Source organism: Bos indicus x Bos taurus, chromosome 14, assembly GCF_003369695.1.
Source record: "Bos indicus x Bos taurus breed Angus x Brahman F1 hybrid chromosome 14, Bos_hybrid_MaternalHap_v2.0, whole genome shotgun sequence".
In the NCBI taxonomy this organism is placed as follows: domain Eukaryota; kingdom Metazoa; phylum Chordata; class Mammalia; order Artiodactyla; family Bovidae; genus Bos; species Bos indicus x Bos taurus.
The window spans coordinates 29584339-29597382 of NC_040089.1; the positions used below are offsets into that span (position 1 = coordinate 29584339).

Consider the following 13044-nt stretch of genomic DNA (forward strand, 5'->3'; position numbering starts at 1 on the left):
TCTTACATGATATCTTACGTGTTTCAATGTCATTCTCCCAAATCTTCCCACCCTCTCCCTCTCCCACAAAGTCCATAAGACTGTTCTATACATCAGTGTCTCTTTGCTGTCTCGTACACAGGGTTATTGTTACCATCTTTCTTAATTCCATATATATGCGTTAGTATACTGTATTGGTGTTTTTCCTTCTGGCTTACTTCACTCTGTATAATAGGCTCGAGTTTCATCCACCTCATTAGAACTGATTCAAATGCATCCTTTTTAATGGCTGAGTAATACTCCATTGTGTATATGTACCACTGCTTTCTTATCCATTCATCTTCTGATGGACATCTAGGTTGCTTCCATGTCCTGGCTATTATAAACAGTGCTGCGATGAACATTGGGGTACACGTGTCTCTTTCCCTTCTGGTTTCCTCAGTGTATATGCCCAGCAGTGGGATTGCTGGATCATAAGGCAGTTCTATTTCCAGTTTTTTAAGGAATCTCCACACTGTTCTCCATAGTGGCTGTACTAGTTTGCATTCCTACCAACAGTGTAAGAGGGTTCCCTTTTATCCACACCCTCTCCAGCATTTATTATTTGTAGACTTTTGGATCGCAGCCATTCTGACTGGTGTGAAATGGTACCTCACAGTGGTTTTGATTTGACAGTTCTCTTTAGAATGAGTGTTCCTTGGGTTAACTCTCTTGGTTTCTGATATGTTTTCATAAACAAGTAATATTATTTGTTACAGAAAATTATGGGACTGGTTTATGGAAGGTGTTTGGTCCGCCATCTTAATTTACTCTCAGTTGAGTTTCTGAGAGGACACTGAGCGACCTTATTTCAGCCCATGGTAAATTAAACCATTGATTAGATTAATGCACGTGGCATGCATGACAACGACGAAGTCTGTCCTGTATGCCGTGCTCATTAGCATTAGACCTGCTCAGCACACAACTTTGCCATGAACTATGAAGCCAGAGGCAAAGAAGCAGGTCAGACCGAAGGCATTCAGATTACAGCAAAAACCCCACAGTACAGATAGATTCTGACTCTATCACAAATGATCTAATTTTCTCGCTCAACGCCAATATTCATGTCAGTGAAACCATTTCCTTTAAAAGTATTGGTTTTACCCTCATTTACCTAGGATACTGATTTTGATAACTAATTAAGCTTTTAAAACACGTCTTGGGTAGTTTCTATTCCACCCCTGCCCCGTAAACTTGCAAGCTGATGAGATCATAATGGGAAAATTAATCTGCATCAGAATGCAAGCATATTTTGCCATAGAGAGTTCTGGGATATATCTGAATAGGATCTACCAGTGCTAACCTATAAATACCTGTCCATCCTTGGAGCATGGATAAGGACATTCTCTGTGGACATCGACTTTGTTACTAGAGATGGAATTACAACTTGGCACTGTATCTCAGTAAATCTTTTTTCGTTACTGGAGCCCAGGCCTGCCTGCCTGAGTTCAATACTGCAGCTTCCTCCTTCTCAGTGACCAATCTAAGATCGTGCTCTTCTCAAGAGTTCTTTGCCTAGGCCAAACCAGTGGATATCACTTTTACATTTGAAAAGCTCTCACTGCAGTCAGTCTCATAGTTTAAGTCAGAATATACAGAAGGAAAATTTAGCTTGAGTTATGACTTCATAGTATGCTGATATCATAAATAAGCCAGACACTGTTATGGCATCTTGATTTTCTTTTGTATACATGGATATACAGCTGAGAAGCCACAGTGACCAACAAAAAATGCCTAAATCTTCCTTCTCCCCTGCCACCTTCAGCGAGTGCACATGCAACTCCCTCAGACTTCTAGTCAATCAGTAATATCACTTGTTCAATTTTCCATCACCTCCCAGTCAATTTCCTCACAATAAATATCAAAGAAATTCCTATTTAGTTGTTTATATTATGGACCAAGAAAGGAAGAGGCCAATTTCTTTTGTTCTGTGGCTACCATCAAGCTCAAAGGCAATATGGGCATACATAGCAATTTTTTTTTTTTTTTTGATGTGGACCATTTTCAAAACCTTTATTGAATTTGTTACAATACTGCTTCTGTTTTATGGTGTTTTTTTTTTTTTTTTTTGGCCATGAGGCATGTGGGATCTTAGCTCCATAATCAAGGATTGAACCTGCATCCCTTGCATTGGAAGGTGAAGTCTTAACCACTGGACTGCCGGGGAAGTCCCCATAAATAGCTTTTTGTGTTAAAATTTCTTTTCAGTCTGTCTTCCTTTGCCAGGACATGGAGAACCTGAGCAGGTTCCATGTTATTAGGAAGGGCTTGTGACAGCTGCTAGAAGTATAGTCTGTTTTGTTTTTTTAATAAAAGAAGGGGTATAATAGTCTCACTTCAGAGATTTTGAGGTCACAGCGACATAGAACAAAAAGTCAGGAAGCTTGAGATGCCGTGATCTTTGATCAGGAACACGATTAAAATAGGATCCATCACATGGCAGTACACTGCCATAACAGTTCAGTGCTACACAATTAAGGGACTGTTAAATGCAGTATTATTCAATGGATGAGAAGAGAACAATCCTGAGAGACAAGCATTAGGCACCCAGATTCCCCACGGCTCCTCTGCTGATTGTCTACTCCTCCACTGGTTGCTCCCCATTATCATTCTTCTGTGTGACCTACTGAGGCACCCATCATGGTGATCATGTTGCTCCAGCCTCTGACTGATTCTGGACAGGGTGTGTGAACCAGTCTCTCAGGGCTACAGGTGAAGAGTCTGTGGGGCCATCTGGGAGAATGTCCCTTCTCGTGAAGAAGGAAACGTAGTGAAAGGGTTCCCCACTCTTCCTACTCTGGATCTGGTTAGATGAGAATAAGATCCCTGCAAGGCCGCAGCAATTCTGTCACCAGGCTGAAGACGAAGCTAACCCACAGGAGATGGCAGAGCCAAGAACTCCCAAGAGATGAGACTCGTCACACTGTCTTATTTATCTCTATATTTTCAAAGTCCCCACCGGAGTGCTGTGCACATAGTGAGGTTCTATGTATGTTTGTTGAATTAATGAATAAATACATGACAATAAAGTATATTTTAAAAGCAATCTTCAAGCTTTTGAAGAAAACAGAGATATTGAATGAGTAAATAAAGATGGGAAGAATGAAGAGTAGATGAATATTCAAATAGAAAATGTTTACAAATAGAAAGTGGTATACTATTTAGCGCTAGAAATAAAGATTGGGTAGACGATACAATTTCCTGGATAGAGAAGAATTTTGGGTCTGAGTGACTGAGGAACATTGCATAACACCCTAATCTGAGTTCTCCAAATTTTATGTTTAGTTCAAGTCAACAGCTTTTTTTTTTTTTTTAAGCATTTCCAGCATGTGAAGGAAGTACTAAAGTTTAAAAAGGCATAGAGACTTCCCTGGTGGTTAATAGTGGTTAAGACTCCATGCCTCTAATGCAGGGGTGTGGGTTTGATCTCTGATTGGAGAACTAAGACCCCACATGCTATGTGGTGTGGCCATGAAAATATTTTTAAAAAGTAAAAGACATAAAACATAGTCTTGTTGGAGTAGTTATAGGTGTTCATATCCATATGATCAGCTCTTGTAGTCACTCAATTCATCATTTTGGGTTTAGGAATCTGGATTAGATAAAAGATATGACTTTCTAGAAATAAAAACTGTCACTATTTTGAATGTATGACTAAGAGGCTGCACACTTGCCCTGGTTTATAGCCAGACCTCCTGGGAGCAAGATGACTAAGTACAGAGATTTCTTTTTTTATCTCCGTGACTTGGATTCCAATCAGTGGTGCGCTGTGGCCAGTTTGTACCAGTAAGAAAGGGTACACATCTCTTCCCCACACTATGTTCAGGGTCTTCACGTTGGTAGCAGGAAATCAGTGAAGATGAGAGCGTTTACACCATGACAATTGACAAAATCAGGGTTTTGCAGAGTGCTGGTTTGCCAGCACATTGCTGGTTCCAATATGGTAGGAATGCAAGTGCCAGTTCACTAGCGGAGCAGAAATCCTCTCAACACGGAGCATGTGGTTATAAGAACACAGCCGCATCATAAGGACTAATCCCTAAATAATAAGCTCTTAAGGACACGGGCCTTTGATATATCTATATCATCCATTATGCACATCAATGTGCTTTCTGGATAGTAGATGCTCAATATAGGTTTATTTTGTTGAAATGTACTAATGGCACAATCTATATTCCAGTTTGAGAGACACAAAATCATGAGACTGTTTTCACATTTGTCATGATCTGTGTATTTTAATAACAGTGACAATAATCTGAAGAATATTGATGAAACAATTTTTACAGTAATTTAGAATTTTTTCAAGGGCTTTCAAACTCATTTATCATTTTTTAATCCCTGCGCCCCTGAGAAGTAGACTGGGAAGGCTTGTATGACATTAACTCAGAGCTTTGGGGTTGGTAGGGGGTACTCCAATGGCTTTGTAATTACTTTGTTTCACTGTGTCTTTCTTTAGAGGCTATTTGGTTATAGAAATGCATCACCATCTAAAACGTTGGCTCTTTCTTCCTATGGGCCAGCTTCCCTTTATACCTTAGCACCTCCACAGAGAAACCAACCAATACATTTGGTCTTCTCCACAGCTCTACTTTTGGATGCTTCATTTTGCCAGAAAAGTAATCATCACCATTTACTAATTACTTGAAAGCCAGTGGCTAGAATTCTGGTTGACAATTGACATAAATTTGAGGAAGCTTCCAGAAAATTTTAAAGGTACCCATTTAAAAAGGTACCCATTCCGAGTTAATTAAGAGATCATCCAGACTTTCTTGGGTGGCATTTAGATGGATAAAGAAGGAAGAACAAAGAACTGGGAAGGGGGGGGGGGTTCCTTTGTTCTCGCCCACTGTTTTAAATTTCACTTGCCAATCTGTTTTCCCACATCAGCATGTGCCACCTGACAGGCTAACATCACAATAAGCTAAGGAACCCACATTTAGGAAAAAATAATTCTTGGTACAGGTTACATGCTGGTAGCTTATAGGCCCAATTAGGTATCCAAACATTTTTTGTTTAGCCCACATTGTGTTCAGACTTAATTTTTCCAAACATTTAAAAATTCTAACTTTCACCCAAAAGTCTGTTTTTGAAGTTTAAAAAACTAATAATAAAAATGACTTGATTACATCAGGTCTATGTGCTAATAAGAACTGAGGGTTGGTTCAGAAGCAGCCAAATGATCTCACATGCCTCTTGGGCAGTCCTTTCACCAGAGTTTTTACCACTCCCAATGGTATTGCAATATTTACACACAAGCCACCCTATCTATTGGATCTAATTAGGCCCAGGATACATTTGAGTGTGTGGTCTCTGCAGTGATTTAACATTTTAACTGAAGTATAATTTCACTTTCAGAACACTCACCCATCTCAGCACTTCCTATTTGCTTCCTTCTATGGGTACCCTCCTGAGTGCCAGGCACTGAGAAATCAGAGAAGGTTGAGGACAGGCTCTCTCTGCTCCAAGAACTTATAGGATATGGGCACATGAGTAAACAAGTCACTGCAAGATACCGTGGGCTGTGCCCCCTCACACAGACTACACAGGCCAGAGGGAGCAGTGGCAGATTCTCTGAGGAATGATGTGGAAATCAGGGACCTTGTCAAAGATGGTGACTAAGAGAGAGTCTTGTGAAGTCAACTGGAGTCTCTCGGTAGACAAGTCAAGAGGGACATTAAACAATAGACAGATGTGTGAGGAAAGAGGTGCCCTGCTTTTAGAATATTCTAGGGTCTCTTGGGCTTGAACATCCTGAAACCATGCCTCACTGGTTGGGAGCAACCCATCTTTTGCTGAAGATTCTCAGTCTCCACGTTCTCCAAGAATAACTGTACTTATATCTGGAGTTCGTCTTTTCCATGATTTTGGCCTAACAGCTAGTGGTTGTTTTCTGTATCTAAGGAAAGCCAGGTCTTCCTATATCTGTCGGGTACCAAAGTCAGGCAGTGAGGAATATGAGCCTTTGATAAGCTCCTGGGACAATGCTGTCAGTGACAAATAACCAAGGACAGAACTTTCCAGAATTTTCTTCTCTTTTCTTACTCTTGGCACATGATGGTTTTAGGAATGGGCATCTGTTCTATGAGCATCAACAGCATCTACTTATTGTTATCCTAAGTTATTAAGCGCAATAGAAATCAACCCACGAGCCTGAGAAGAGTGAGTGCTCAGTAAACGTTTATAGAATGAATGATTATGTAAGACTTTGCCAAACATATAAAATTGGTTCTGCCCCATACCATTTTTTTTCTGTGCCAGTAGCTATCACATTTCACCATTCCACAACTAATTTCAAGGGAACAATATCACAACAAAAATTAGCTAGTTGATTTTAACATTAGTCAGGCATAACTGACTAAGTTTAAGTCTGGTAAATAGTACAGAATGCTCATCAAGTCAAGTTAGAGCTGTCCTAATGATGCTAACTCGGGGTTCACAGTACTGCAATTTTGTTCTTCCCACCAATTTAGTATGAGGCAAACCCTTCTGACTACTATTTATTATGTATAGTTTCGGGGTTGCTATTTAGCATTGTACAGAAAAAACATAATTGAGCACATTTCCAATGTTTACCTTTGATACTGGGTTGACAAAAAATTTTGTTTGGGTTTTTCCATAAGATGTTTAACTTCCTAAAAGTCTAATCCATGAGTCTAACTCATGGGGGCAAGGCTGGGGATACAGACGAGGAGGAGCCCAGAAATTCTTAATGACAGTTATGGTTGGGTAAACATTTATTATTTGTTGATGACTTGAATGTTGATTTTACTATCATGACATGAATGGTAAATTTAATGACAGTGGAATAATCACAAAATAGAAACACAAAGTGGAAATTAAATGAAAAATTGTAGATAAAAATGAAACTGTTTTCAAATTCTAAAGTATTTTTCAAAGATTAGCTATTTACTTGCTTTATTTATTGAACATCTAACTATGTGTGGATTTTTTTTTATATTTACAAACGTGGAGATGAAGCTTGTTGTTTGCACAATGTTCATTCACTCACTAATACCCAACTTCTGATTTGCCATTATTAGTTAAGTAAGACCTCTTCTGAAACACACAGAAACTATATATATATTCTCCCCTCACTTAGGAAATTTTGTCTTTGCTGATGAAATAAATGCAAACTATCTCATTGTATTTGAAGTCTGTCCCTTTCTAATTAATTTTAAAAATTCAACCAGATTTTAAACCAGCTTGGCTGTCAAACACCTTAGAAATTGGGTTTAGAAGTGGTTCAGCTCTAAACTGCTCAGAAAGTGCATGGAAGTTTCTCTTTGAAACATGGTATTTTACATATAAAAACCACTGCAGCAACAACCTGACTCCCTGAGAAGCACAGGCAGAAGACTGCTTGCAATTTGCATGCAGGTGCTGAACCTCTGAAGTGGTATTAAGGGATGAGCCAGGGTGGATTAATTTCCAGTCTTTGATATTCATTAACTCCAGCTTCAGAAAAAAATACAAGGAGATGACACAATTACCCTCAGAGCTTCACCCGTGAGCAGCAGCTTTACAATCTCAAGTTCACAGTGCCATCCTAATTGATCAAGAAGGGGCACATGCCTTTAGTAAGAGGTGAAAAAGTAGAGAGCTTAACTATAGCAGTGATGGTATCGGACTCTGGGACAGTCAAGCCCACACTGGAAACACTTAGCACAACAGTCTACCAGTGTTTCTTCTCTAAGTGACCTGTCAACAGCTAGCCCTCCATGGTTTTGTAATACATCTCTGCCATGCAAGACTTAATTTTGGCCTAAAGTGACTAGTGTCCATTGTGGTATCAATGTTCATTTCACTTGATGAAACTAGAGTTTAGTCTCATCTCTGTATTTTTATTTATAGATCACAAAACCTTTGAAAGAGAGGTCCTTAAGAAAACCTCTCAGTAAATAGGATGGTGTTTCCATTGGAAGGAAAAACTGGAGTCATTAAGCTCTCTCAAATTCTTTCTGGAACAAGGTGGCAAAAGAAAGAGAGACCATGAGGGAAGGAATGTGCTTGCAGCATCTAAGAGGGAGCGATGCTGGCTGGATGTTTACTTACATCTGGAGCTTCAAAGATTTCAGGGTCGTGGTGTAAGATGGGAGGAAAGATGACGACAAAATCTCCCTTTCGCAGACAGCAGTCCTGGCTCTCTAAATGAAGTGTCAAGTCCTCTTGAACGAAACGAAAGATGCCAGAAAAGGAGCAGAGTCGCAAAACCTCGAGAATGGTACTTTCTGAAAGAAACAGGCAAGCATCATTTTTATTAAAATACGACTGCGTTTGAAAAGTACTCTCATTTAACCATCAAAGCTCATTACTAATAACTTCAATTGACAGGGAAATCCTTTCCCAATCAGATCCATCAGAGCAGCAAGAGGGAGTGGATGCGGGCTCTGGATGGGAGAGGAGGAGGGGAGGGGTGAGATAGTGTGGGGCATTTCACAGGCAAGACACAACTCTGCTGTACTGGGACAGAAAGTCATTAATTAGGATTTTTTTTGTAGGAAAGATTGATCTGCAAGACAGGAAAGCTGTGTTGGGGTACACTCTTTGGAAATTAAAACTGTATCCCAGTTAAAGTACACCCCTGGTGAGTTATTTCACCAACCTTCTGAAGAACAGCGATGCCTTCAAAGCCAGGCTTAGGCATTTAATATCCACTTAGGCAGTTAATAGTAAAATAATTGTAGTAGTGCTTTCTGAGACAGCTTAACACTTAATTTCTTTTATGCTAGCTGTAAATAAAATGTGAGTCAGCATTTGCTGGAAAAATTTCAAAGGGAAAATACTTTGAGAGTATTCAGAAGAAAACCAGATTTCTCTGTGGCATCCAGGGAAAATAGCCACCATCATAACCTGGAAGATTCCAGAAGCTGAATGTCCTTGCTTTCCCAGTGGCCTTCACCTTTTGCTCCTAGCACGACAGATTTTATGGCTAATTTCCGGCAATTTATCCTGGCAGTTTGAGGAGGAATTCCTTTGGGAATAATATGCATAATTTGCATAAATCATTCTGATAGCATGCACATCAGCATGTAGCTGCTGTCTAGGTCTGCATCTCTGCCTTCATAATCAAAACTGACTATGTTTTCACCAGCGCGAATGGGTCCTAGAATAAAAAGCTTGATTCTTTCTAATCAGCAATGTGAAAGAAGAGCTCCAAATTGAGCGTTTTCTCCCTCCTCCACATGGTAACAAATGGTTGTGTTTATGGCTTGCAGTTGAAAATCACACACACACACACACACACACACACACACACACACAGAGCCCAGTTTCTTAGTGTTCAGTAAAGCTCTGAAATGTAGAATGACTAATTATTAGATGATAGAAGCAGGCCACTCAGGGAGGGCTTGCATCAGCCAAACAAATAAAAATAAATGTTATTTCCCGAAAATTGAAATCTATGCACAGCTTGCATGGGGATATCTAACAGCTTTCGGGACCTTCTCCCAGGAGGTTTTTCCCTAAGCATGCATTTGTCTAAAGAAATGAGGCTGCGGTTCGCTCTGTGTGGCCAGTGTGGTGATTCGATGTGACGCACAGTGAGACCGTGCATATTCTTTTAGACTGCCTTCGTTATTATAATCAGGCAGAGTCAAATCGGTTTGTTGGTGATGAGGCCAGAAAAGAACTTTGGTTTTGGAACGGGGACTCTACTGCAGATAGCCACAAGGCGCCTGACACGACGGATTTCAGCTGGCAGGACACCAGCGACCAACATTTCCATGGTGCAAAGCAAGGGTCAGCTTCCCATGCGCTGCCGCTGGCTCTTGCTGAATCAACAGCAGCGCAGCATCATTTTAGCTTGTGGTGTGAAATGGTAGCTGACATATGCAGCAGAGCTGGGCACCCACCGGTCCAGTAGGGGTGCGGGAGGGAGAAATACAAAAGCACGGTAATTGCGGGCTGGCCGCTGCGACGGGGCAAGCATTGAACGGTCCGAATAACACGGTCAAATCCCATTGGCTGACGTGCTCTAGGGGAAGCGTGGCAGCTTGCGGCCACCACAGGATCACAAATGACAATCGGGCAAGCGTATCTTAGGCGGAAGTTAATCACAATAATGGAGCCCAAAGTGTGGCTTAGCGGTTGGATCGCAAATGACAAATCTGTTTTACCTTCCAGTACCAGTTATGTGCTTGAGATGAGGCTGGCTCTGGGTCTGAGCGGTCATGCGATCATCATCAGAGGACACAAGTCATGAACATTATTATCCTCAGAGGAGAGGGGGCGCTTCCATGGCTCTGCGTCACAAGGTACAGACACAAAAGCCATAGCCTCGCTGCGGGCCCCAGGAAGAACACGGGCAGGGCTATACGTTGAGAAGAATGACAACTGCACAATTAAAAAAAAAAAAAAATTGCAGCCTCGACTTGTAGTTGTCATAGTTGAGCAGACACCAGCCAGTGCCACTGACAGACCAGCTGGGCCTTGGGAGGCCGTCCATGCCGCACCAGGAGGTAGAGTAAATTATCCTACACGCCAGAGCAACATCTGTTTCTGTGCTAGTGCCGAACAAACAAGGCAATTGAAAACATACCAAGGGATAACCAAGCAACAGATGAACATGACCCTCATTTTTTCCCCCTTCTCACACTCGAGGTGCTAAACTTCATTGTGCAAGCACTCCACGAAAGAGGGGCCAGGTTGGTTTGAGAAGGTGTTGTCAGAGAGAGTTTACATATTGCCAAAATGGAAAGAAAAGCCTGATAGTATTGTTATTCTTAGAATCTTCCTTCCCCCCTTCTATCTGCATTTCTTTTATACCAAAGCTAGCACTCAGTTCTCAATTCGCTCTAGAATTAAAAAAAAAAAAAAAAAAAAAAACTTTCCATACACTTATAAATATTCAGTCTTTAAACCTAATTTGCTATACTTAGTTCACATGCCTTCAAGCATTTGTCTTCCAATTTCCACTGAATAAATGCGTACTAATGAGAACTAGAGCAAGCTGCTGAGGCAAAGCTGGGTGACTTGGGTCTGGCCTGCCACCAGCTTGTGATAGGCGGGCAAATTGAGTTAAAATGAAAAGTCTTGTCAGCTGAAATTCAACATGGTAGCCAAACAGCAAGCTGTCAATCATTCCAGCCAAAACAAGGGACTGCAGGTAATAAAAGGTCATCGTGATCATTAGTGCACTTGGCTTTCATAGGCAAGTTAACTTTAATTAAATGTGATCTCTATCTGTAAATGTTTTATAAAACTTATTGTGCATAATGGGTTGTTAATTTATACTTACATTTAGCAGGTAATGGGACCCTCTACTTACTAAACGCACTGTAGAGAAATGGCTATCAAGAATGCAAATATTTGGAGGATCATTTATACCAGCCACTGCAAGGTGCCAACACTTGCAATTGTGAATACAATAAGGCTGCTGATGTTTTATGAAGAACTGAATTTTACTGACCAGTATCCCCAGGAAATTAGACTGCAGAATTCCCACAATGAACTTGCAATTCTGAGCCTGCCCTGTCTCCTTCACTTGACTAGGAGAGATTTGTTTCCATTTGTAGGATATAAAAATATTCTGATTAAGTATCTTTTCTAAGCAAAAAGCTGAGGAGTATGTTGAGCTAAGAAGCGACACAATGTGACTGGGAAAGAAAATGGTAAAGAAAAAGAAATGCAGGTAGAAAAAGATATATATACTTTCTCTTCTGCCCTCAGATCTCAATTCTGGCTGTAATAATTGACAGATGATTCTCATTTGCAGATTTAAAGCACTGAAGCCGCTTATGACAATCAATAATGCATGTTACAATGCAAACACAAACAAGCACATCCAAGTTTCTGCCTCACACTTAGGCCGTGTCTGGATGTGTGGAATGAATGTACTGTGACATGGCCAGGCTGTTAATTTGGGTCATCTTAATGATTGGTGCAGACTGTCACACCATCTGATTAGCCATGGTGATCGGTGGATAGCAATGACGGCTGGAGTGAAATAACAGCCAGCCTCTGCTGAAATGGGCTGGGATGGTCTTTAAAAAGAAGGTAGACAGGAAAGGGGATGGAGGGCTCTGCAGATAGTGCTCTAGAAGACTGAGAAACGGAGTGAGGCTACAGATGTGTATGCTAGTTTTTATGTAACTGCCTTCAAGACAGGTGAGAAGCTATTGAATAAATAAGACATTATCATCATCAGATAATCTGAAGCCAAATAACTACTTTTTGGCTCAAGAATTGTGTATTTTAAGTATAGTTAAAAATAAATCTGAATCAGTACGCATGCCTACTTTCACTCTGCACTGCAGACATAGCTTTTGGTTCACTGCTAAAACACAGAAATGTAAATTCAACATTCATAGAGTCAATAAATAGACTACTGAGGTCCTTCTCTGCTCAGGACACTGGGCTACTGCTGTTGGTGGAAAAGAGAACAGAGATTATGGATGTTCCGCAGGGTCCTACTGAAGATACTGTTAAATTTCTGATTGGATAACTCCAATGATGGCATTCCGAAAGTCCATTTAGTTAGAAAGTTATTTTCCATATTGGCTGAAATTTTCCTCCCTTTAGAATACACAAAGGCAAAAAATTTTGAATCTCTCTTCTATATAACAGCCCTTTAAAAATATTTAAAGACAATGATCACGTCATTTTTGAATTGTATGTCAGAGATGATAACGGCCTTTAGTCTTTAACTCAATTAGTCAACGTGCCTCTTACAATGTGGCAGAGCTGGGTGTGCTATTTCAGCTGGGAAAGTAGACAGGAACTACTTTGTCTGCCCTAGATACCACACTTCTATTAATATTTTGTTGGATGCATACGAACAATAGGTTTTTGAAGTAATAACACCATGGACTTGTGTTAAGCTTTCTGATGTCCCAGAAGTATCGGCTCTGATGGCACGCTTACAATCACCTGAGGTGGTTTTAAAAAAAATAAATACTCCATCTCAGGCCAATGGCGTCAGAACCACTGCATTAGGAAAACCTTTACACTCATGGTTTTGAACCTTGGTTGCACATTTGAGTCCCTCAGCCTGTACCTCAGACCATTGAAATCAGAACCTTTGAGGGT

The 13044-nt window shown here is 40.6% G+C and overlaps 1 protein-coding gene across 1 annotated transcript in view; it reads right to left on the reverse strand.

Moving 5' to 3' along the window:
- Nucleotides 1-13044, reverse strand: part of LOC113904213 (25-hydroxycholesterol 7-alpha-hydroxylase) — a 175782-nt gene that overhangs the window by 7172 nt on the left and 155566 nt on the right. The window contains exon 5 of the mRNA XM_027561077.1: nucleotides 8071-8246. Coding sequence (XP_027416878.1) covers nucleotides 8071-8246 — 176 coding nt within the window. The remainder of the gene's footprint in view (nucleotides 1-8070; nucleotides 8247-13044) is intronic.